Here is a 23,993-nt window from a genome sequence, read left to right as displayed (position 1 = left end):
CAGTACTGGCCACACTGACGGAGCCCCCAATCCCACAGCTGGCAGGAAGACTTCTAGACCGAGGCCTATCGGTCCAGCCATGCTGGCAGCAGATGCAGAATGCAGCTAAGCTGGTTCCAAGCCTCCTTTCCCGCCTGCTCCGTTCCCACAAAAACGGAATCAATTATCCTGGCGGGAGCCTCATGGGCAGATCGATCAATGGGGCGACACCTCCCTCCTGGTCAAGACGGCATCCTTGCTCCCAGGGCTCCAAGCTGGCTCTACTGAGACATCCAGAGGAGACAGGTGGCCCTGGTGGCTGAGGGACGGCAGCAAGTCCCCCTGGCTCCAAGCCTCTAAAGTCTGGCCTTTTGAAGCCTGATGAATCAGGCATCTTTGGCCTCTGTCACTGCGGTCTGGAGAAGCAAAAGGAAGCATCATCCAGACCCCTCTCAGTCCAGGCTCCAGGAAAGGTGGAGGATGAACACCCACAGAACAACTTCGCAGAGCCCATCACCAGACTGGGCATGGCACCCATGCTGTGAGGAGCAGGGCTGGCCCAAAGTCTGGAGTCTGACAATCTCGGGAAGGTAAAAGAATCACCAGTAACTAGCCCTCACTGACCAGCTCTCTTCCCGGGCCAGGTGGGCCTATAGCAAGATCCAGTCCACCCACTGGGTGCCCTCTGCTTAGCCATGGAGGGTCAGCCCCAGGCTGAGGTCTCCTGTGGCTCCCAGGCACCCAGGCCCAAGAAGGAAGGCTGTGCTGGGTTCTGGCCAGATACCTTTCCTCACGCCTGCGTGGCCTCTTGACCCTCGCCCTCTGCTCACCTGAACGCAGCTGCTTGATACGGCCATTGCTGGTGGTGGGATCCACGGGGAGGAAGTCCTTAAACCAAGAGATCTCAGGATCTGGATTCCCGCCTGCTGCACACAACATGGTGGCTGTGCGCGCTTTCTCCACCACCTTCAGCTGAGGCCCCATGTCGATGGAGGGGAACCCTGCGGGCAGCTGGTCCTCTGCAGACAAATAGCAGATGTGCATGTCAGGGCTAGGACACCCCTCTGTGGGCAGCTTCCCCTGACTCCCAGGTTGGCTAGGATCCTCAAGATTCTTCTCTTTCCAGTCCCTGACTTCTAAACAGCCCTGAGCCCCAGTGCCCAAGCCTGCCCTTCACAGGGCTGGGGGCTGCAGTGGGGCCCACACTGCCTTGTCAGGGAGTTGGTTTTCAGGTCTGAGAAGCAATGCCTCAGACTGAAGATGTCAGCACTTACCTCTCTGGGCCCTAGGAAAACCAAGGATTGATGCTCTGCTGGCTGCAGCAGAAAGTGCTACACAAATGCTGGGCTGTGGGTGGCCCACAGCTGACACGGTGGCATCAACAGCCACACTCAGCCTGAAGGCTCCTCGTGCTGTCCAGCACCCCCTCCCCCATCCCCGTCTGCACATGCAGTGTCCCCGATGCTGCCTGCATGCAGCCTTTAGCTCCACCGCATAGCAGAGCCGCATGTCACAGCCTGGGTTCCGGCCATGACTCCAAAGACCTCCTGCCCTACCAATGAGCCACCCTCACCCCTGGGCTTGACTCTGGCCCACTCTCTACTGCAGCCTTGACCATGATCTCCTCCCTCACTCAGGCTTGAGCTTGCAGCCCACTGTCAGGCCTGGGGACCATGTCTGAGCATGTGGAGTCTAAGGAGATAAAAAAGCTCTGAGGAAACCAAAAGTTGACGGGGGAAACAAAACTCCTCCCTGGCTGCATCTCCCAGTTCAAAGAGGAGTCACTTCCACGGGTGTAACAGAAGCAGACATCCGCAGCACACCCCCACTCCCACTGCACATGGACTCCTAAACCAGCCCTCAGGGGCTGGGGAGCAAGGCTGCGTTCTCCCCACTGTGGAAGCGTAAGGGGCTGGGAGCACAGGTGGTGCAGACCAAGTGGGACTCCCACTTCCACCGCTAACTAGTTGTGACCTGGGTGTGTGACTCATCCTCTCTGTCTCTTTTTATCTGTAAATGGTGTTCAAGTGCCCACCTTGTAAAGCCATCGTGAGAACTACCGTATTTCCTCGAAAATAAGACTGGGTCTTATATTAATATTTGCTCCAAAAGACACATTAGGGCATATTTTCAGGGGATGTCTTATTTTTTCATGTACAACAATCTACATTTATTCAAATACAGTCACGTCATCTTCTTCTGGAACATCATCATAACGTACTAAATGCGTCCGTCTGGCTGACGGTCTTACCTGGGGCTTATTTTCAGGGAAACACGGTACATATGATAATGTGTGTGAGGTGCTGCAGAGTGTCTGACAAAGACTCTGCTCTCAATGACTATTAGCTGACATTATTACTGTAACTAACAAGGGCTGCACCACTGGGGCCGACAGGTACCAAGACTAGGGCCTGGGGCCCCCTTCCGCATCCTGGGCTGGAGAGAGGCCCTTCCCCAAGAACAAACCACAGAGTGTGTAGGAGAACTCGCCAGAGCCTCTCCACCTGTGTGGATGTCTGGCACGCCCAACAGGGGAAAGGGAACACTGTCCATTGTCAGTGTCCTGGTAGGGGAGACCAGGAGACTAGCACAGATCTGCACCTCCCTCCTACAGGCCCAGCACAAGAGGGGTGTTTGGGGACATTTGCTGAGGTTAGGTCCTATGCCAGGGAAAAGGCATGTGGCATCCTTAGGAGGAAAGTAAAGACTGGCAGTGCTGTCCTCCCTGGAAACTCTGAGAGACCCAGACGGACTGAGTGGGGGTGAGGGGCAGGCAGGAGAGGGAGCTGGAGGAGCCCCAGCAGGCAGGGGCGAGACACCCTTCTCTGGGATATCAGACCCCCAGGATGGACTGCCAAGGCTCCAACTACCAGGTGCATCCCAAAGGGACCCCATCAGGAGATGGGGTTTAGGGGTAGGGAGCAGAATTCCCAGTATGGCCTCACCTCCCAGCCTCTCCCGGTAGCTTCCTGACCTGCAGCCCTATAAATTCCAGATGTGACCCCAGCGTCTCCTTGGCTGTAAATATGACACCACAGCATCCTAACTTTCAGCTGATTTTAAAAAGGAAAATGTTCAACAGTGGCAAGAAAAAGGAGAATGGAAACGAGGCAGGACTCGGGATGCACCCAGCAGGGGAACAGCTTCCTTTGGCCCCGCCGCCGCTTGCTTTCACAGAAAGCCCCAGGAAGGGCCTAAGCCCCAGCGCTCCCCACCCGCCTTCCCTGCCCTCCTCAGCAGCTAGGGGACACTCAGAACTGCCAGAGCCAACTTAGCCCACCGGGCACCAGTCTAGCTCTTCCCAGACATCAATCCTACCTCCTAAGTACCCCCATCCTAAACAGTGGGGTGCGGGGTGCAGAGGGGGTTCAGGGCCTGCCAGAGTTAGAGTCCAGGAGTCAGTTGGCCCCCAACTCTACCAGCAAAGTACTGATCAAGGAGAAGGAAAGAAGTACAAACATCTGCAGCCCTGTGTCCCAGCAATCTACTCTGAATTCCTCACACGGGGAAGGTCTTTGGGATTTATGCCAAATTAAGGACAATTAATTTTCTTCCCTCAATTATCGCACCCTCAATGGCTCTGTCCTTGGCTCAGATCATACCTTAGGCCCCACTGCCAGAGCTTAAAGCCGGCGTGTATAAAGAGCTGTCCATAAAACAGCAGGACCCAAAGCCAGTCCCTTGTGCCAAGGAGGCTTCCAGGCAGAACTCACGAGGCTGCATGTCTGCACCTCAGGATGGAGACGCGTGCCTCACAGGCAGACTGCAGCCCCTCAGGAGTCAGTGCTGTCTCTTCCTTCTAAGCTCACTCGGGGGCCTCCAGCACATTCAGACATAGCCAAGGACTGCAGCCGGTTACTGACGGCCGCCGTATGGCCGGCCAATCTGAGCGCATGTACACTGTTGTAACTGACCCATCACCGACTGGCACATTTACTCCCTTCAACCCCCAGTACCCACAGGAGCTGGGTTCACTGTAGCCTAAACCGCTCAGGCTAAAGACCAGGCGAATTCCTCATGTAGATGTCACATGATCACTCCAAACCCAGCAACAATTGTGAAAACTGAGGTCCAGATGTGAGGCAGAAAAGGTTACATTAATGAAGCATTCAGTACCTTCTAGGTATTAAGTTAAAATGCTTAACAAAGTAATTTAATCTTTACCAAAACCTTGAGGTATATGAACGGGGGCTTAGAGACATCTAAAAACCTGCCCAAGGTCACACAGCTAGATGGGAGGGGGAGCTGGGATGAGACCAGGTGTTGGGACCCTACACCTGGCAGGGCTGGGCCTGAGCAGGGCAGGCGGAGGTGAGGACGCACCTCTGGGGGTGCCCTGCCACTATCCTGGCTCACTTCCTTAAGGTTTGCCCCGCCTCCCCACGCCTTCCGATGTCTTCAGGCTCAGTGGCTCCACAGCAGACCCCTCTGCACACAAACTGCTGCGTTTTTATTTACTGCAGAACACTCGACTGTCCCCACACGTGGCCACCCGTGGGCAAGCACCCACGTTCCAACACCCTAATGTACAGGTCACACAGAGTCCCCTCAAAACCTGTTCTGCAGAACTGGAGGAGAGGAAGGGCCCCTCCCCCTTCCAGGCCACCCGGTAACCATGGCAACGGCAAGGCGGCTGAAGGGTTGCGTGTGCACACGTGTCCATGCATCACTGTCCAAGAAGCTGCAGCCCCTCCCTCCTGGCCTGGGTGGAGCCTCTGTGCCCCCTCCCAGGACCCAGATTCCCAACTCCAGGGAACCCTCCCTCTTAGGTGTCCTTCAGGATCAACGGATGCTTAGCTACTTCCAACACCGTTTGCGCAGCACAGCACGGGGGAGGTCCCCAAACCTGCCGCACAGCCTCAACGCCTGGCATCCGCAGCGTCTGTCCCTGTGGGGTCGAGGTCTCTCCACCCTCTCGTAAGGGACAGGAGAAGACCATGGGGACTTTAGGGGACTTCAGAGGTGCCAGGAGTCCAAGTCTCGACAGCTGTTTGTGGACTGCAGCAGCACACACATGTAGGGTGCACGCACATTCCCCAGGCTCTGCTGGCACAGACCTCTGTGTACCTGTGGTGGGCGCCCATGTGTACAAATGGCTCCTGCTCCAAACCGTGCTTGTTTTTAGATACTGCAGAGGGAAGCCTGACCCCTTTCCTGCTGTCCCCACTAGGCAGAGGAAGATGACAGGGTTGTGTGTGTGTTGGGGGAGGAGGTGGTAAAGGGGGAGGCTGGGAGCCTAAGGCTCAGAGAGGTGCAGGAGTTTGGCTGAGGTACCACAGCAGTGGTGTGTATCCGTTCAAACCCAGAGCTCACCTGCTACCTTGGTGGCTTCCTGGAAGAGGAAGGAGATGTAAGAGTAGGAAACACTTGAGTAGGGGAGGCAGGCGGAGCTTTCTGGGGGGAGGGAGGGACTGCCTGAGCAAAGGCTGTGGGAGGATACGGAGACAACAGGAAGGTGAGTATGGCTGGAGCTAAGGAAAATGTTGGGGTCCTGACAGATGAGACTAGGGTGGGGGTGAGCAGAGGATCAGCTTATGCTGGCTGAAATGACAGGACGGGGAGGCGGCTGGAGACCCCTACAAAGCACACACAAGTCTCTTTGTCCAGTTCGGCCTGGGATGCCTGAGGCAGAGTGTGGGCCAGAGGGAGGGGGCTGCACCAGGGAAGCCGACAGATGGAGAAGCCTTGCAGGGTCCCTGGGTGGGCAGCACCTTCTGTCAGCACAGCCTTCTCACCCTTGTTTACCCAGCTCCATGGCGTCTGTGTGTACATGCAGGCACACACCGGCACACACATATACAGGCTCCCTGGGGTGGCACCATCTGTAAGCCTGACCCCCTTCGCTGCGTGTGAATGTTGGGCCTGGCCACCCTGTGTCTAAACACACAGACACTTAGAAACAGGCACAGCCACAGAGATATACATGGGGAAAGAGACAGGTGCAAAAACAGAAACCTACATGTGCATGCGGAGGGGCACCTGCAGTGACAGGCACCTGTGGAAACAGACTCATGCAGCAGAGGCAGTGCACACAGACGCACACACACACACACGTAGAGACATGCAGTCACAGATACATGTGTGCTGACACACGTGCACCTGGAGAGACACGCAGGAACAGAGACATGGAAAACACGAAGACTTATAGACATACGAAGCACCTTGTGGGTTGCTGCTGGCTCCCCCAGCCCTCACGCACTCTGAGGAAACCAAGACCACCTCAGGCCCTTCCCTGAGACAGCTCCATCTTTAGCGGAGTCAGACTAAGATACCCCCTAGCAAGTCAGAAGGCACCCCCAGACCTGAAGGATCCCACACTCTTCCAGAGAGCCCCACCCCGCCCCCAGGCTTCCAGGCAGTGAAGGGGGGCCTGGGGAGCCTTGCCCATCTCCCTTCACAGCTTTCAGTCTTGATTTTCAGCTTTTTCCAAGAGAAAACTCCCACCTCTTCCAGCACTCAGATTTCATCAAACTTGGCATCTTAAAAGCCTGTTTTGTTTTTGAATCTGAGCTGTTTGGGGCCTGTCAGCAGTCCTGGCCTCCCCTCCCAGTCGCCACTCCCAACCCGGGGCTTACCTGGCACCTCACACAGCCCTAGTCACCCTTCCCAGCAATACACACCCAAGTGACCTGGGGGCCATCTCCTGGGCACACACCCTACCCACACTACGGCTTCTGGGCCCTGGCCCATGCCGGACTCACCTCCTGGAGGTTCCCCATCTCCCTCCTACTCCAGGAAGATTCCTTTGATCCATTTACACCTCACCCTCCCAACCCCGTGCAAGCCGTGTCACTCCAGACCACGGACAGCCTCCCACTCATTCCTGAGGCCCCTGCAGCCCAGCTGCCACTGCTTCCTGCCAACGTGCTCCCCAAGATCAATCATGACTCCATGGAGATAAACCCAAAGGATACTTCTCAGCCATCTTGCCTCACCTCTGGACAACACTCCTTCCTCCTCCAGGTCGTCTTTTCTCGTGACTTCCATGGCCTCACTCTGTTTCCCTCCTACCTGTCAGGCCCCTCCTCACTGGATTTCTATGCAAACTCCCCTCCCAACATGAAGAGTTAGCTTCTGGTGCTCCATGCAGGTCCCCTTCCTCCCCTCTTGGCTCTGGCTTCCTGAGATTTCCCATTTCTTGGCCTTCAAAACTCTATCTCCATATGTCCCTTAAGAGTGCCAGGCAAATCTGAACAAGGCCTCCCTGACACCTCCCCTGGATGCCGATACAACAGATTTCTAACTGGACTCACCAACCTGCCTCTTCAGACTTGGTCCTCCTCCCACACCTGAATCTTGGAAAACAGCACCGCTATCTACCTGGCCCCAGAGCCAGTAACCCAGAGGCTCCCGCCTCCCCAATCCCACAAGTAGCCAGGCAGGCCATCACTCTTTCTAAACTACTTGTAACCCAGTCTCCCTTCCTCCCTCACCCACTGCCTGGGTCTGGGCCTCTGCCACCAGCTTCTCACTGGCCTCCCTCCACCTCACTCTGCACTCCCAGGGACCTTTCGGAAACATACATTTTTTATTTTTTATTGGGGAAGGGGAACAGGACTTTATTGGGGAACAGTGTGTACTTCCAGAACTTTTTTCCAAGTCAAGTTTTTGTCCTTTCAGTCTTAGTTGTGGAGGGTACAGCTCAGCTCCAGGTCCAGTTGCCATTTCTAGTTGCAGGGGGCGCAGCCCACCATCCCTTGCGGGAATCGAACCAGCAACCTTGTGGTTGAGAGGACGCGCCCCAACCAACTGAGCCATCCAGCTCAGCGGCAGCTCAGCTCAAGGTGTCGTGTTCAATCTTAGTTGCAGGGGGTGCTGCCCACCGTCCCTTGCGAGACTCGAGGAATCGAACTGGTAACCTTGTGGTTGAGAGCCCACTGGCCCATGTGGGAATCGAACCGGCAGCCTTTGGAGTTAGGAGCATGGAGCTCTAACCGCCTGAGCCTCCGGGCCGGCCCCTGAAACATACATTTTGATTATGTCATTCCCCTGATTAAAATCCTTTCTCCTCTGGGAGCCAGGGGGAGAGGGCACGTCACATGGAGAATGTGCACACACAGGGGCACTTAAACCCTCCAGCTTGGGGTGGCCAGATGGCTCAGGTGGTTAGAGCGTGAGCTCTCAACAAGGTTGCTGGTTCAATTCCCACATGGGATGGTGGCTGCACCCCCTGTAACTAAAGATGGAAAACGGTGACTGGACTTGGAGCTGAGCTGCGCCCTGCACAACTAGACTGAAGGACGACTTGGGCCCGGAGAAACACACTGTTCCCCAATACAAAAAAAAATAAAAATAAAAAAATAAAACCAGGGGCCAGCCCAGTGGCTCAGGTGGTTGAAGCGAAGCGTGTGCTCCTAACACTGAGGTCGCCGGTTTGATTCCCACATGGGCCAGTGAACTGCGCCCTCTACAGTTAAGATTGTGAACAACAGCTCTCCCTGGAGCTGGGCTGCCGTGAGCTGCTGTGTGCTGCTGTCGGCTGCCGTGAGCGGCCAGTGGCCAGCGTGAGCGGCCGTGGGCTGCTGTGTGCTGCCGTAGGCTATCGTGTGCTTCCATGAGCGGCCGGCAGCCAGCGAGAGTTGCCGTGAGCTGCTGTGAACGGCCGACTGACGATTGGGTGGGGAGGAATGCAAGGCTCATAACACCAACATGGGCCAGGGAGCTGTGTCCTACACAACTAGACTGAGAAACAACAGCTTCAACTGGAGTGGGAGGGGGGCAGAAGAAGGTGGGGGGAATAAAAGAAAACCTCCAACTTGGCTAGCTGTTCCCAGAACTTCCAGTGCCGCTGTGGTCATGAGGCTGGGGGAGAGGGGAGTATTGAGGGGGCCATGTATATAGCAGGGTTTTGTAAGCACCTGTGGCTACAGAGGTTGGGGGGCCATGTGAGCACAGGAGAGGTGAGGTGTCAAGTGTCTGTGGCTAATAGAAGAGGCAGGTGTACTGCCCACCCCCAAGGAGGATCCATTCAGAACGAAGTCCGCTTGGGCCCTTGAAGGTAGATCAGAACTAGCAAGAATGAGGGATTCCAGGTACCAAGAAACCCAGTTTGACTTTCAAGGGCCTCCTGGCAGTGCCCACCTACCTGACGTCTCTCCCACCCCATGCCTGGGGCCTAGAACTCTCCAGGAAATGGTTGGACAGTCTCATATCTGGATGGTTTCAAATGCTACTTTGGTCATGATAGGGGTTGGAAGGTCAGAGACCAGTCAGTGGACCAGAAGCATGAAGTTTTGCCTCAGCTGCAAGGGGAGGGGCAGAAGCTGGCCCAGGTCCTAGGTTTTCTGTGGCTGCAAATCAGGAAGGTGACAGGCCCTGCTTCCACAAAATGAGCCTGTTACCCAAACACAAATGCAGGCAACAGGAAGGGGGTACATCCTGCCACTTGGGAAGTCATCCTCTGCCGGCAGTAGCCCTTTACCCCCCAAACTCAGGCCTGGGCCAGGGGGAGGGAGGAGGGTGAAGCAGGCAGAGCTGACTCCTTGGAAATACAAGCTCCCTTACCAGCTCTGCTCCAGGTCCAGCCCAGCCCAGGACTGCTCAGGACAGGGGCACAGGTTGCCCATCAGCCCTCGTGTCCCTGGGTCTGTTTCCAAAGAGATTATGGGTGGAGGTGGGTGGAAGGGGGTTTAAGAGGTCCTTCATTACACCACAGGTCCCAAAGCTGGCCAGGGTCAGAGCCAGGGCAGAGCCCAGGGATCCAGGCCCAGCACTGACTGTTATCCCACTCCAGTTACTACCCCACATGCCTGAGAGTCGGCCCCCCAGAGCCTGCCCTGAGGTAGACAAGACCAGGCACTCCATGCAGGCACCAGGATTTCTCGGTGCCTTGGCCAGTCAGCAGACACCAAGGCCAGGTGGGAACAGGTAAAAGGGTACCTAGTCTTGGTGGGGGGAAGGGGAGGGGAGGAGAGAGTCCCAAGGTCTAGGCAGGATCCCTGTCTGGTGCACCCTCCCGTCTGGCCTAGTTGCAGAAGAACTGCTGAGGTGCTGTTGCAGGCTCTGAGAAGAGCTCAGCCCGACCACTCTGTCCCACATTCATCTCTGGCCAGCTGCTCCAGCTGACCAACAACTCTGAGCAGGGATCCTGTAGGGTTCCAGAGACAATGAGCCCAGACACAGCATCTCTGACCTCCCACAGCACCAGACTGACAACACGTTCAGCTCAGGCTGTTTGCTGAGCACCTCCCTTGCTGTAGACACAGCCTATAAGGTGCATACCACCTGCTGTATAGACCACACCATGCACACACACTGTTGTGCGCATGTGTGCATGTACACACACACACACTGCGTGATGTATACCATCTCCTGTACACACCACACACCCCCAGTCTGCTACTCACCTCCTCCTGTATATACAGCCTGTAAGCACACACCTGCTATACACACTGCACCACACACCTCACACGCACACTGCCTTACACATGGCACACAGGGCACCCACACCACACACAGGGCGCACATTATCTGTTTCATCCCTGACCACAAGTCAAACGCTGCCGCCTATGCCCGAAGCCCTCAGAGCCAGCCCCTCCAGGACAAAGTCAGAAACAGCTCATCCCTGCCTTTTGCCTCTTCGACCTCCCCTCCTTCCTGGCCTTTTCTGAACCCACCCAAGTCACCTCGGCCACACCTCTGCTGTCTGGCCACCTCTGGGGCTTTCCTGACTACTGTCCTGCCTGGCCAGATAAGTCTGTGACCTCGAGACTGAGCACCAAGACCCTCACTCCCCCCACCTCCAGGAGGGAAAGGCCAAGAAGCAAGGCCTGCTTCCCCTCCCCCTCTGCTCCCCCTCCCCCATGAGGGAAAATGTCAGATTCCCTGTCTCAGTGGCGGCAGCGGGCGGGTTGGAGGGGGAGTGATTCAGCTGCCTCAAGAGTGTGGAGCGAGAAGAGCTTTTCCTGCCATTACCCAGCGAGGGAGAGGCTGGTGCGCTAATGGCTTCAATTACCACTCAGACAGGAACGCTGGGCGGCGGGCCCTGTGCTCCTCACGGCCCAGGCCAGACTCACCCCCAGCCAGCTTGTGCTGCTGTACAGCCACCTAGGCATTACCGGGCAGTGGGGACTCTGCCTGGGCAGCTGGGTGCAAAGGCCACGATCGGGGCACTCCCAGAAGCTCCAGGGGAGCTGAGTATGAGGGAAATGGGGCGAGATGGACTTGTAGACCTGGGCTCCCTTTTGGGGGAACACCGACCCCTCCTCTGATGCAGACTGACCTAGGTAGCCCTCAGCCACTGCCCTGAAGAGCCCAGATTGTGGTGACGGCCCCCGTCCAGTGCCAGTCATCCTTTTGCCCTGTTCCTAGACACACCAGGCTTTCCTGGCGAGCACAGGAGGCCTGGAGGGACAGGGTAGGGAGCGGGCGGGGCAGTCAGTCTGGGCTGCACCCTCGGCCCCGCCCCCTGGCACCTTCCAGGCCTCCCACCCCACTCTTTTCCGCCAAGCTCAGAGTCGGTCAAGGTTACACAGACCAACATGGTAAGTCAGCATTTCGCCTTCCGGGTGCTATGTTTCAGGAGAAGGAGGGGCTCATTCAGGCCCACAGCTCCACCCCCACCCAGACAGGGAGCAAGGGTAGAACAAGAACCTGCTCCATACTCTCCCCAACCTCCTCAGACACCGCCCATATCCTGGGAGCACAAACATACCCCAGACCCTGCTAAAGAAACCCTCATCTATGGCTCCCCAGGATGGAGCGATCCCCCTGCAAGTCTGACTCCCTCACCTTGGGCCCTGAAAGACCATCCTCCTCCTCCTCAATCTTCTAAAAGATAAAGCTGCCCAGGGCAGGGTGGGGGTAGGAGTTTGCCCACAAAGGACCTGGGGGGAGCGCCAGAGCTGGGGCACAGGGGCCTTGGGGGGACTTCTCTTTCAACATTAAGGAGGCCCTTTTCCCAGTATGAGAGCCCGAGAAGATGCCCTCCGGACCACAGTCTGGCTCTTCAGCCACTTCCCAAATGCCAGGGCAGGGCACACAGCTCCCTGCTGGGGCAGATACCAACAGGAGAGAAGGCAGTACTGAAATACTGTCCTCAGGTCATGAGTGGGGAAACTGAGGTCAGGGGTAGCAGAATCAGAATACTCAGCAATCAGCGATTCTGACCCAGGGCCCATCCTCTAGTCCCCCACCACACAGGTAAGTACCCCCTATGGGAGTAGAAGGTAGGGGCTGCATGACCCAGATAAAGCCAGGCAGCACAGAAGCTGCACATGCCTGGGCCTCCGGAGGTGCAGCTTCCAGCCCAACATTCTAGCTACCATTCATGATGGAATCCTGTGAAGTACTTAACTACATCATATTTAACCCTCCAAACCAGCATGGGCGGTAGGTATTATATCCCTGTTTACAGATAGAGCAAACAAGGCTCAGAAGCACAGTTACTTGCCCAAGGTCATAAGGTGACAGTAAGTGGTCCAGAGCCCCTGCTCTTAATCACTGTCCTCCACTGCCCCTTGAAGCTGGACGGTCCCACCCCATCTCACGGGAGACACACAGACACAAAGGAATTACTGAATGGATGTGTGAACAAATAAAGCCACAGCGTAAAAATGGCCAATGTGAAAAGATGCTCAACTGCTCTTGTAATCAAAGAAATGCAAATTAAATCGAGATGCCATTTTTTGCCTATTAACTTGGCAAAGATTTTTTTTAATGGTAATTCCCACGGCTGGGGAAGATGGGCAGAAAAGAGGCCCTCTTATAACCTGCTTGGTGGGAGTGTAAACTGACACAATCTTCTGGAAATATTGAAAGGCTTAAAAATTCATGTGCCATTTGATCCAGCAATTCCACTTCCATGAATCTAGAATAAGGAAATAATCAGGAAAGTGAACACATCTTATCTGCAAGGACGTGTATAGCACCTTATTTATAAAAGCAAAAAATTGGGAACAACCTATATGTCCAACAATAAGGGAATGGCTAAATAAATTAGGGTGCTTCCATGTGACACCCACAGCCATTAAAAATAATGATGCAGAAGAACACTTAATGGAAAGGAAGATGTTCACGAGATATATATGTGTATGTGTGTGTGTGTGTGTGTGTGTATTTTTTTTTTTTCAAGTAGTCTACAAATCACTGGGCAAAATGTGATCCCATTTTTGTTACATATATGTGTGCACACAAAATGAACTATAAGAAAATAATCAAATATTAATAGTAGAGGTAAAACAACCGATGATTTTTATTTTTTCCTATGTGGTATTTTATACTTACCAAATTTTCAACAGTGAACAGGTATTGTTATTGCAATTTTTTAAAAAAGCAATAATGAAAGCTATATTTTGAAAATATGTGCAGACATAGTCAGATGGATGAATCCAACATAGCTGGGGGGCTGATCAAATCACTCCCCACACCATTCATGGCTTCATATGCCCCCAGGGAAGTGCTGAATTGTTCTTCCCAACTTTTCTCTGTGCCCTCCAGCTCCACCCACCACCCAAAACCAAACTGAGCTGCTCAGGGTTCCTTGAAAGGTCCGTTCTCTCCTGCCTTCTCCTGCCTCCAGGCCTTGGCACATGCCAATGCTGTTCCATCTGCCTAGGCCCCCATCCCAACTCCCATGTATCCTCAGGACTAGCTCAGACAAAGCCCCCTTCTCCCCAATGCTTCCCCAGTCCCCTGGGCTGCCCCCACACTACTTAGTGCAGACTGAAGTCTTTAGGGCCCGGTCAGATGACCCTCTGGACGCACGGTAGCATGAGATAGTTTTTGTGAATGAACGGAGGAGCCACCAAGTGAGAGAAGAACCTAGGCTCCCCGCCTCAGGCCCTTGCAACAGGGAACACACCTCTCTGAAGCCCACCGGCAAGCTCCACATGAAAGTCAGATCCATTACCACAAGCCATGAAACCAAGCAATACAGAGCTGCAGCCCCTCACCTCAAGCCATACCTTAGGCCCCACCCGAGCAATGCCCTGGTCACTGGTCAGCAGGAGAATACGCACAGCTGGCCTCAGCACAAGCCAAACAATCCAGGCCAGATCCAATGACCATTCCTGGCCACCGCTGACCTTCGTCAACCCCAGGATGGCCAGTTCTCCTCTGCCAAACACACACCAGCCCATGGCGGGGACAGACGTGACTGGATGGATCTTCCCACACGTCAGTCTCTCTGTCCACCATGTCATGTCCCGCCCTGGCACATACCTTCAAGCACTGAGAGTTTGGCACTAGTGTTGATTTCTCCCAGACTGTTGGTGGCTGTGCACTCATAGATGGCTTCATCTCGCTGTACCCGCAATGGCTGGATCCTCAGCACAGACCCTGCCCCATCATCAAACTCAATTACCTGCCAGAGGACAGACGCGTGGTCACAACTTGCTCTGGGTCAGCCATCCTCCCGCTTCCAAAATGCCCCAAAGGAGGGAGACCAAGGGAAGTGGATTTAAGACCAGATCTAAGAGTAGGCAGACTCTGAGCCCTACCTGCCCCTTCCCACCCAAGCACGTACCTCGAAGCGCTGGGAGCTGACTTTCTTCCCCTTCTTCATCCATGTGATACGTGGCTTGGGTTCCCCTGTGGCTTGGCACACGAAGGAGGCCACCCCTCCTGACAGCCCAGTCTGGTCCTCGGGGACCTTAATGAAGACAGGTTTGCCTGGAGAGATGGAGACACTAAGTCACCATGGTACGGTCACTACAGACATGGTGGCAGTCATGGGGATGGGGGCTGTGGCAAGAAAGATCTCCAGAGAAAATAATAGCAGTGACATCTAACCATTATACAGTGCTTACTATGCGCCAGGCACTATTCAAAGAGTTGTAGGCTTATGAGGAGGGTGCTGTAATTACCTCTGCTTATATAGAAGAAAATTGAGGCACAGAGAGGTTAAGGGATTTACCCAGCATGACACAGCTGTTTAGTGGCAGAGCTGAGATGTGAACTCAGGAGTTCTGAGTCTGGAGTCCACGCTGTAACCTGTAACCCGCTACACGTCTCCCATCCCCCCATCAATTCCAAGCTCTAGGACAAAGGCACGCTGAGAGCTGCCAGGAACAGCCCCAGCATCTCCCCCAGATCTGTGTCTTCCTCACTGCTCTCTACCTCAGTAATGGTACCTCCATCTACCTCAAGCTCAAGCCAGAAACCATGACTCCTCCTCTCCCCCAGCCCCCACATACCAGCAGTCCCAAAGGCCTAGACATTCCACCTCCTAAGTATCTCTGGAAATCTTCCCAGGTGAATGCTTTCCTGTAAATCTGCCCCCCTCATCCCGCCCCCACTGACAGGGTTATTGCCTTCTGACAGCCTGGGTGTCTCCCCAAAGTGTCCACAGGGAGGTAGGGGGAGAGGACAAAGGAGGGGCTCAGACACTGTACTGTCACGCCCACAACACCTTGAGGCACACACCACGGCCAACCTGGAGCACCTGTGTCTATGAACCCCACCACCAGGGTCACATGACCAGAGCAACCCAGTCTTCACTAAGACGTAGCAACGCCTCGTTAATCCTGACAGCGGATCCATTTCCCATTAATCAGGCCAATGAACAGCTCCAGGAAGGCTAATACCGTGAGAAATGACCTTTCAGTCCACCTGCTCGGTGCTGAGTCCAGGCCTGGCCTGGTCCCTGGCACAGAAATGTGTATGCAGTGACGACAATACTTCACTAAGCACCCACTCTGCACCCGGTACTTGATATCATTTAGTCCTTCATCAGTAGTATCTCCAGTTTATAGGCTCTGAGAGGTCAAGTCACTAGCCCAAGGTCATACAGCCAATGAGTGGCACATTCGAGATTTGAATTCAAGCCTGCTTGAGTCCAAAACATCAGGCACAAAATAGTTTGCATGGTATTGAAGGCCTTGTCAAGAGCAGGGTCAGTGGTGTGTGGGGACCAACGCCAGGCCAAAGATTGAGGAGTGAGTGGGAGGTGAAGAAGTGAAGAGAAGAGTGAAGTGACTATTTAAACAAGACAGGCTGTGATGGGGAAGATAAAGAAAACATGGCACCCGGAGGGGATGAGGGCTGGAGGGGGGTTTTACATTTTGTGTCTTCTTTTTTTCCTAAGATGTGAAATAATGCTTAAACGCTGATGGGAAGCAGCCAGCAAAGAGGGACAGGGAGCCAATCCAGCAGTGAGAAGGACAGCAGGTGGGGCAAAGTCCCTGGGGAGGGGAGGGTCCAGGGAGACCACCAAGGTCAGGAGTCACAGGTACAGAGAGTAGGGGGTGCTTAGCCTTTTGGGAACAGGGAGGGAACCATCTTACTGAGCACCCTAGGGCCCAGTGGGTTCTGGAGGTTTTATGTAGCTATTAAGCAGGATACTCATCATCTCTGAGCCTCCGTTTTCTCATCTGCAAAGTGTGACACGGATCTGTGCAGCCGAAATATGATGCTGTCTGCAAACTGCCTGCACTGGCTCAACACATGGGGGGCCTTTCATGAGGGCAACCATCACCCTCGTCAGCATTATCAGTCTTAAAACAATCCCATAAGGTGGGTAGTACTATCATCCCCATTTTAGAGATGATAAAATGGAGGCTCAGGAGGTTGAATAATGGGCAAATCAGAGGGATTTGGGGGTAAAAAAGGGTTTGATCCAACGTTCCAAATCCTAAACTCAGGGACCCACCCGACTGCTCTTGGAGTAGTAGAGGGGCAAGGGCAGCTAGCTCAAAGGAACCCAGGGCAGTCTTGGTGGGAAAACACATAAGTGTGGTAGGGACCAGAGTGGCATGGGGACAATACAAAGGTTCAGGAAGCCTTAGTTTGTCTTACCCTTCCCCCAAATGCCCCCTGAAGGAAGCTCCAGACTCCCCTGTCTGCAGTTGTCTGCACAGCCTGTTCCTTTCAGATAGGTGCTCTCAGATTGGACGCTGACCACTCAAACTCCCCCAGGGGGTGGGGAGGATTCGCAGCCCCCCACATACACACACTGCGTGCCCCTCCCCCACACCTGCAGCCCTCCAGGCAGAGGCTCCCAGCGCTCCTTCTGCACTGCCACCACCTCAGTCCAGGCATCACCTTCCTTTGGACACTCCACCAACCTAACAAGCTGTGTTCCTGCCTCGTCTTGCCCCCTGTGGTCTATATTCTTTATTCAATAGCCAGGGTGAATTGACAGCCTCTCTCCCCTAGTTAAAACCCTCCAAAGGCCTCTTACTGCTCTCCAAACAAATTTAAACTCTTATCATGGCGGACAGAGCCCTGACAGGTCTGATCCCAGCCACGCTCTCCATCCCCTATGGCCACCTATGGTCCCCTATGGCCTCAGGGCCTTTGCATAGACTGTTCCTCTGCCACAAACCACTTAGACTATCTCTTTACCCACTAACTCCTGTTTACCTTTCTGAACTCAATTTAAATATCATTTCTTCAGGAAAAGTTCCTTGGTCCCCCTGTCACCGTCCCTACTTCCATTAGCTCAGTTCCTGGTTTAAAGCTCTGTGGTAACTCCATCTGCCTCTTTCATAGCGCTGCTCATGGTTTGTTAATATACGTGTGTGAGGTTATTACTTTTGCTCATGGTTTGTTATGTACATGTGTAAGGTGCCTGCTTTTTCCACATTTGGGGGGAGTATTTGAGTCATAGCCACTTTTCCACCTAGAACAATAGCCCTGGTCAGGGCAGACACCATGCATGCCTGCCTTGCTTCCTGCCCTGTTGCAGTGCCAGACCTACTTGCTGGCACCCAGAGGTGTGGAAGGAACGAAGGAGCGACTGACAAGTGAAGGCCTGAGGCGGATGGAGTCTGCAGCCCCTCACACACCAAAGGGCAGCCCCTCACATACCAAAGGGCAGCCCCTTATATACCAAAGGGGAGCCCCACCACGAGGGAGAGAAGCCCAGGATAGAAACCCTCCTTGGCGCCTATCTCAACGTGTCTGCACAGTAACCAGAGACTGTAACTTGCTGAACCGGAATGGCTGGGCGAGTGTGCCTGGGGGGTGGGGCGGGGCCTCAGCGCCAAACAAAGAACCAGAAACTGGGGAGAGCCAGGTATGGGTCATGAGAGAGAGCCAGAGAAGGGGAAAGGCCTTAGAACTGTGTGGAGGCTGGACAGGGCCCAAGGCCTGCGGCCATGGAGGGGGCAGAACACCCCCTGGAGCCTGGAGAGGGGCCAGTCCCCAGCAGGGCCCCCCACCCACCAGACTCTGGAAAAGACTAGCAACTGCTGCCCAAGCCTGGTGCAGCCCAGGGGACAGGCCCTTCCCCTTAGTCTGGCCTCACCCCTGCTTCCTTCGAACCCACCCTTACCTCTACACCTCCATCCCACCAGAGGCACCTCACACAAGCTCAGGAGCCAAACCAAACTGCAGCTCATCCTTGTCTGAAAGCCCTGCCAAGCCTTTGCCCCTTCTGTTCACCAGGTGGACTTTTGGGGAGCACAAATCTGACCACGTTTCTCCCGAGCTCCAAACCCTGTGTTTGTGTGTGTCCCCCCCACTCCCCGCCCCATGTTTTGCTCCTACTGACCTCTCCAGGCTCACTTTCCTTGACATTCAAAAAGGAGAGTCTGCCGTGGGCAGAGCACTGTGCTGGAACCCAGCTCAGCCCGGTGGACTCGCCAACCCCCACCCAGGCCTACTCCAGCAGGCCAGGCCGGTGGGCCCCTCCTTGACTTTGTGTGTGCCCTGCCCCTCTCAGGCATGCCCCCTCCGCCCAGCCTGTGGGAGCCTGCTCTGCATCACTAAGCCCCTGGGGCTCCCTTCCCAGCACTCATCATCCTATGCCATGGTGACTGGTCAGGTCCCCAGGAAGGTGGGCAAAACTAGGCAACTTGACCACTCTGCTCAGTGCTGACCCAGAGCTGGTGTTCAGTGAGGGTCTGAACAGAGCTTCTGAGACCTTGTGCCAAGAGGGGATTTCTGCTCCACCAGAATGTGGCTCTGCCTGTCTCCCACTCCCACCACGTGGGTGGCACAGGCCTTTGGGCAGCAGCTTCCAGGAGCATGCCCTGTGACACTCTCTGGCAGCACAGACGCTGAGTCCATGCAAGGTGGGAGGGAGCGGCCTATGAAAGCAAACAGTAGGCTGGCCTGGGGGTGGGTGGGCATACTGCCCAGGGTCCAGCCCTGGGGACAAACTGGGCCACTTCCAAAGTTCCTCCATGGGAGACAGAGGGCTATTTTGTGCCTTCACTACAGAGTACCCATACACACTACACAAACAGCACACGGAAGCAGAGAGCAGACACGGAAGCAGAGAGCAGACACGTAGCAGCAAGGGACTGCCAAGCAGGGGAGGGAGCTCCTGAAGAGGCGGATTTCCCAGGCAGGCCCTGAACTGCCTAATGAGCTGGGGACTCATTAGTGCTGGCTCTTGTGACTGCTCCTGGCGCCCCCCAGAGGGAGCCTGCTCAGAGACATCCGTGTTCTCCAGCACACACAGGGAGCCCTAGTAGGTCATGGCCTTGGAGCGGGGAGCACATGCTAGGTGCCGGGTGCCTTGAACACGTGACCTCAGGTAACCTTTCCAGGTAGGAGTGCTCACTCTCATTGTGCAATAGAAAAACAGGCCTGAGAGAGAAAGCAGGCCGCTGGCAGTTCCACAGAGGGCAGAGTCTAGACGGGCCAGCGGGTCCCGCCTACCCACCTGTAAGGACGAGGGGGAGGACGTGCAGAACGTGTGCAGCACCCTGCCATGTTCCAGCTCCACAGGCTCTGGGCGGCAGGGGGAATATGATAGACACATCCTCAGCTACTCAGGCACTTGTCCCCATCTACCACCCACCCCTCCCGCCATTAGGCATCCTGCTCTGGGCTCCTAAGATTCCAAGTAACTGGGCCATAACCCGGACCCCACTCATACCTCGTCACCTGGTCCTGCATCCCCGCCTCTGTCCCAAGCAGTCTGGGGACAAACAGGGATGGTTCTCACTGTGCCTCTCCCATAAGCTCCATGGAGGAGCCCAGGCTCCTCCCTTCTTCTTCCCCCAATCTCATCCCATTATGCAATGTCCCCAATTAGCAAATGCCCACTCACCCTTCAGGGCCCCTCTCTTCCAGGAAGCCTCCCAGCCCTCCTCCTAAGATACTTAGGTCACTGCCTCTGTGCCCCAACACAGCACACACTGCAGTGACCCACACTGCAGGTTCCAAAGGCAGGCCTGTCAGGATTCTTCCCACCTAGCACCTGACACACACGGCAGATCAGCAGAAACCTCTTCCTGTTCAGGACCACCTCTGGCCCCACAAGCTTCCCCCTTAGAAGCCACCAAGCCCCAGCCTAGGGGAGTCGCCCAAGCCTCTTGTGCCTAAGTCCCCATCAGAGCTGACTCAGCATTGGCACTGGGGCCTCTGGGCTAACTCTTGGCAGCTGCTTCTCCACCCCACTTCCCTCCATTCCCCTCAGAGGCCAGGGCCCCCATTCATTTGTCTCGTTAAGAGGCCTATAGAAACACATTTGTCCGCTCCACGCTTCACTGCTCCGGTCGTCAATTCTCTGGGGTGCCTGCCCTACCTTTTGCAGAAGCTCTGTCCATGTTTGCTGCTCGACCCTGGCTAGAAGTCTCCAAAGTCCAGCCCAAGCCTGGCCAAGACGGGGGACAGATCTAAAAGTGTCTGCAGAGTAAGGCAGGCCTGTAGGACAGACTCTGCCTCCCGGGGCCAGGTCCCCATGGCCCCCAGCCCAGGTCCCTGTCCCACAGCTCTCTGCCTGGAAGCAATGCCCAACTCACCTATTTCAGGGTCTCCAGCTGGTTCCTACATTCAAGACCCTGGCCTTTGGGTTCTGGTCCTTCAGGGAAGAGCATGAAGGTTCTTAGACTCTGCTGTATAAACTGTTCTGCTCTGCCTCAATTTCTATTGGGGGTCCAGGCCTGACTCCACCCCTTCACTTACTCACCTACTACACTCCAGGACTTAAGCTGGACAATAACCTGAGCCCCCCAGAACTCACAGTCCAATGGGACAGGCAGGCCCAAAGCAGATGGTCACAGTCATGCAATCCAAGGGGAATACAGAGGAGCAGCACAGGCTCATGGAGGAAGTGAGGTTCCAGGTGAGCAGGAAATGGTCAGGTGAAGGGGATGGGGAAGTGTTCCAAGCAGAGGAAACAGAAGGAGAGGAGGCCTGGGAGCACGTGAGCAACTAAGAGAAGACAGCATGGCGGGGGTGTGGGGTAGTGGGTGGAGTGCAGGATGAGACTGGCAGAGGCTTGACAACACAGGGCCTGGAGAAGGGTTGAGACCCCTAGGCTTGACCCTGAAGGCAACAGGGGAAGAGAATGAGGGGTGACACACTCATGCTTTCATTTTGCAACATGACTCTTACTTTGGAATGGAGCATTCTCCATTATAGGGAAGAGAATGGAGGCAGGGAAGCTATCAGGAAGCGGTTACATACAAAAGCCCAAACCAGAGCTGAGGGTGGCTTGGGTGAATGCAGCGGAGAGAGAAGTGGATGCATTCCAAAGATATTTAGAAGGTAGAAACAAGAGAACCTGGTGATGGATTAGATGTGTGGGGTATGAGGGAGGAGGCTGGGAGGAGGCCCAGGTTTCTGACTTGGGTGGCTGGGTGGGTGGTAATGCCATTCACCAGAACACAGGAAGACGAGCAGGTCTGGGGGGATGAGAGTGAGGGGTACAGGTTGGGGCATGTTGGGTCTGAAGCAGGAGGGGAAGGCAGTTATTCTCCTAGGATGTGTTGACTCGGAAAGCCCAGCTGGGCGGTCTTCCCTGTGCCCTCAAGCTCCCATCTGAAGGCCCTGAGTGTCCAGGGTGGGGGTAGGGGCGCAAGATAGTACTGCAATGTCCGAGAGCTACTGACCACACCTGACTCTCGCCAAGCCTTCACCTTCCTGCCAATGTGGGAGTCACACCCGATGACTTCTACCCCAACCTGCCCCTGCAGGCTCAAGCTCTCCCAACAGCACCAACCAGGCCTGGAGATCACCCCCATCCCCTAACCCCACCCTATTCAGGCTTGCCCAGCCCTCTCATTGCCAGCACCTCAATGCTCCCAGTACCCCTCACCCCCACACCCAGGAGGAATGCCCTCCCCTTCCTCTTGCCCTTCTAGCCCTACCAGGGCCCAGCTTAGGAGGACAAAGGGCGGGAGCTCTAGTCCAACCCCTCGCCAGATCTGGTCCTGAATAATTAATGAGCCATTAGGAGAAAGGGCCAGGGTGGGGCAAGTAGAGATCTTCGCCTAGAGACTTGGAGAGGGGGAAACCCTATGGCCTGCTGACCCCCAGGGTGACCCCTGGGTTGGCCCTTGGCCATCTCTGGGCTCCTGACAAGCTGGGAACAACCTCCTCCCCCAAGGACCTTGGCTCCGACCTCGCCCCTCCCCCTCAGTGTACAGATTGGCTAAATAGGCTCTGTGCCCCGCCTCCCACCGGTAACCAAGCAGAGGTAACCATGGTGACGGGGCGGGCTGCGGCCAGTCTCCCAGTGCCAGGCAGGGGGAAGGGCGCAGGAAAGGGACCAAAGTTCTGAGTTGGATCTGAGCAGGGCACAATCCCACCTCCCCCAACACACATAGACAGAGGGGCGCTGGAGCCCAGCTTCCTCCTGGCCAAGTGCAATCTTCCCGATTCCTGGGGCTGAGGGGCTGGGAGAAGGGGAAGGGCTCAGTATCTCCACACCTGGATATCCAGGGTCTAGCCATGGGAAAAGCTATAACAGCTCTGGTTTCTGGACCCTCTCTGTACCTCTGGCTACATGTGGCATCCCATTTCCCCATCTAGACACACTCTGTGTGTTGCCACCCCTATTCCCATGCCAACCCCAACATGGCTCATGCTGTGCCTTCTGCACGCAGTGGCAGACTCAGCACAGGCCTGAGCACGTCACCCAATGACCACATGAATCCCAGACATGTCTCACCCCCAGCCCATAAAAAAGGGTCACGCTTAGACACGCCCCACCCTGCAGTGCCTAAGGGACATACGGGCGTGCCACAGGATGCGCCCAGGAAGTGTGGCGCTGGGACACTCCTTGGCTGGGGACTCGCCATGTGTGTGGGGAGGTTCTCTACGGGACAGAAGGTGTAGAAGTGTATCTAGCCATCCTGTCTCTCCTAGTAGCTGGTCCTGTTCTCCATCCCAGAGTCCTGCTAGGAGGGGCGGATGCCTTTTAACCTGGAGATCCCACACCTCGAGGGGTCAGACTTACTGTCACCATGGGCGCCCGCCACCAAACCAAGCATCACGAGTGCAGGCACAAGGGGCACCATTGTCCTTCCTGGGATGGGTTCAGGGGTCATCCAGGGCTCAAGCACCACGGCCAGCCACAGCCCAGGGCAATCTACCTGTGATGGAGAGAAGGGCAGAGCCAGTTAGCTGGTATCCACCAATGTCTCTATTGCCCACCCATGCCACCTCCTGGCCTCACTCACACCCAGACCCCCGCTCATCCTCACTGAGCATCCAAAGCCCAGTTCAACAGACCCCCACTTTGGACTATCCAATGACCACCCAGACCTTCTGACCCCTGTGACCACCCTGGCTCCTTAATGATCCCTCAGTGACCCTCCCCCCCCCAAAATAGCCAAATAGTCACACTATCGGGAGAGAGACTACAAGAAGCCAAGGGCATTCCTTAAATCTGAATGGGGCAGGGTCTACTGAGACCAGAGGATGTGCAGGGATGCGCTGTCCCAAACCTTGAATTTCCAACTTGCCTCCATAAGGGGACAGGAACAAGGAAACGAGGTCAGAAAGACAGAGAGACCAAACAGAACAGGACAGGCACAGGGAGAAGTTAGCAGACCCATACAGGCTAGGGACTCCCGAGTCCCTGGGGCACCCTCTTCCCCCTCCTTTCCCAGCAGGGAGGGAGGAGGCAGGGGGCCAGACCCCACATGCCGAGTGCAGATCCCAGAGCACAAACTTGATAGTGGCAGACAGGATCCAGGTATCAGGGGCTTAAAGCCAAAGCCACAACCTGTCCGGGCTCGCCAGGACACGCTCTTGACAAGTTGCAGCTGCCCACCTGGCCACCCTCATCCTACCCAATTCCCATGGCACCTTCCCATTCTAAAGGGAAATTACAGGGAGGCCGTAGTGGCCAGGAATGGGGGTATTGGACCCTAAGATTCAGCCCCACACCT

General features: G+C 55.4%; 1 protein-coding gene across 22 annotated transcripts in view; it reads right to left on the bottom strand.

Annotated features, from left to right (window-relative positions):
• PTPRF (protein tyrosine phosphatase receptor type F) overlaps positions 1-23,993 on the bottom strand; it is a 101,306-nt gene that overhangs the window by 49,279 nt on the left and 28,034 nt on the right. For all 22 annotated transcript variants that reach the window (XM_074334576.1, XM_019751126.2, XM_019751123.2 and 19 more), the window contains 4 exons: positions 23,057-23,192; positions 14,444-14,589; positions 14,140-14,281; positions 810-998 (listed from right to left, as the gene is read on the bottom strand). In XM_074334576.1, coding sequence (XP_074190677.1) covers positions 810-998; positions 14,140-14,281; positions 14,444-14,589; positions 23,057-23,147 — 568 coding nt within the window. In that variant the 5' untranslated portion in view covers positions 23,148-23,192. The remainder of the gene's footprint in view (positions 1-809; positions 999-14,139; positions 14,282-14,443; positions 14,590-23,056; positions 23,193-23,993) is intronic.

The sequence above is a fragment of the Rhinolophus sinicus genome, linkage group LG06, assembly GCF_036562045.2.
Source record: "Rhinolophus sinicus isolate RSC01 linkage group LG06, ASM3656204v1, whole genome shotgun sequence".
In the NCBI taxonomy this organism is placed as follows: domain Eukaryota; kingdom Metazoa; phylum Chordata; class Mammalia; order Chiroptera; family Rhinolophidae; genus Rhinolophus; species Rhinolophus sinicus.
The sequence above is the reverse complement of the archived record's forward strand: the minus strand, read 5'-3'. Positions and strand labels throughout refer to the sequence as shown.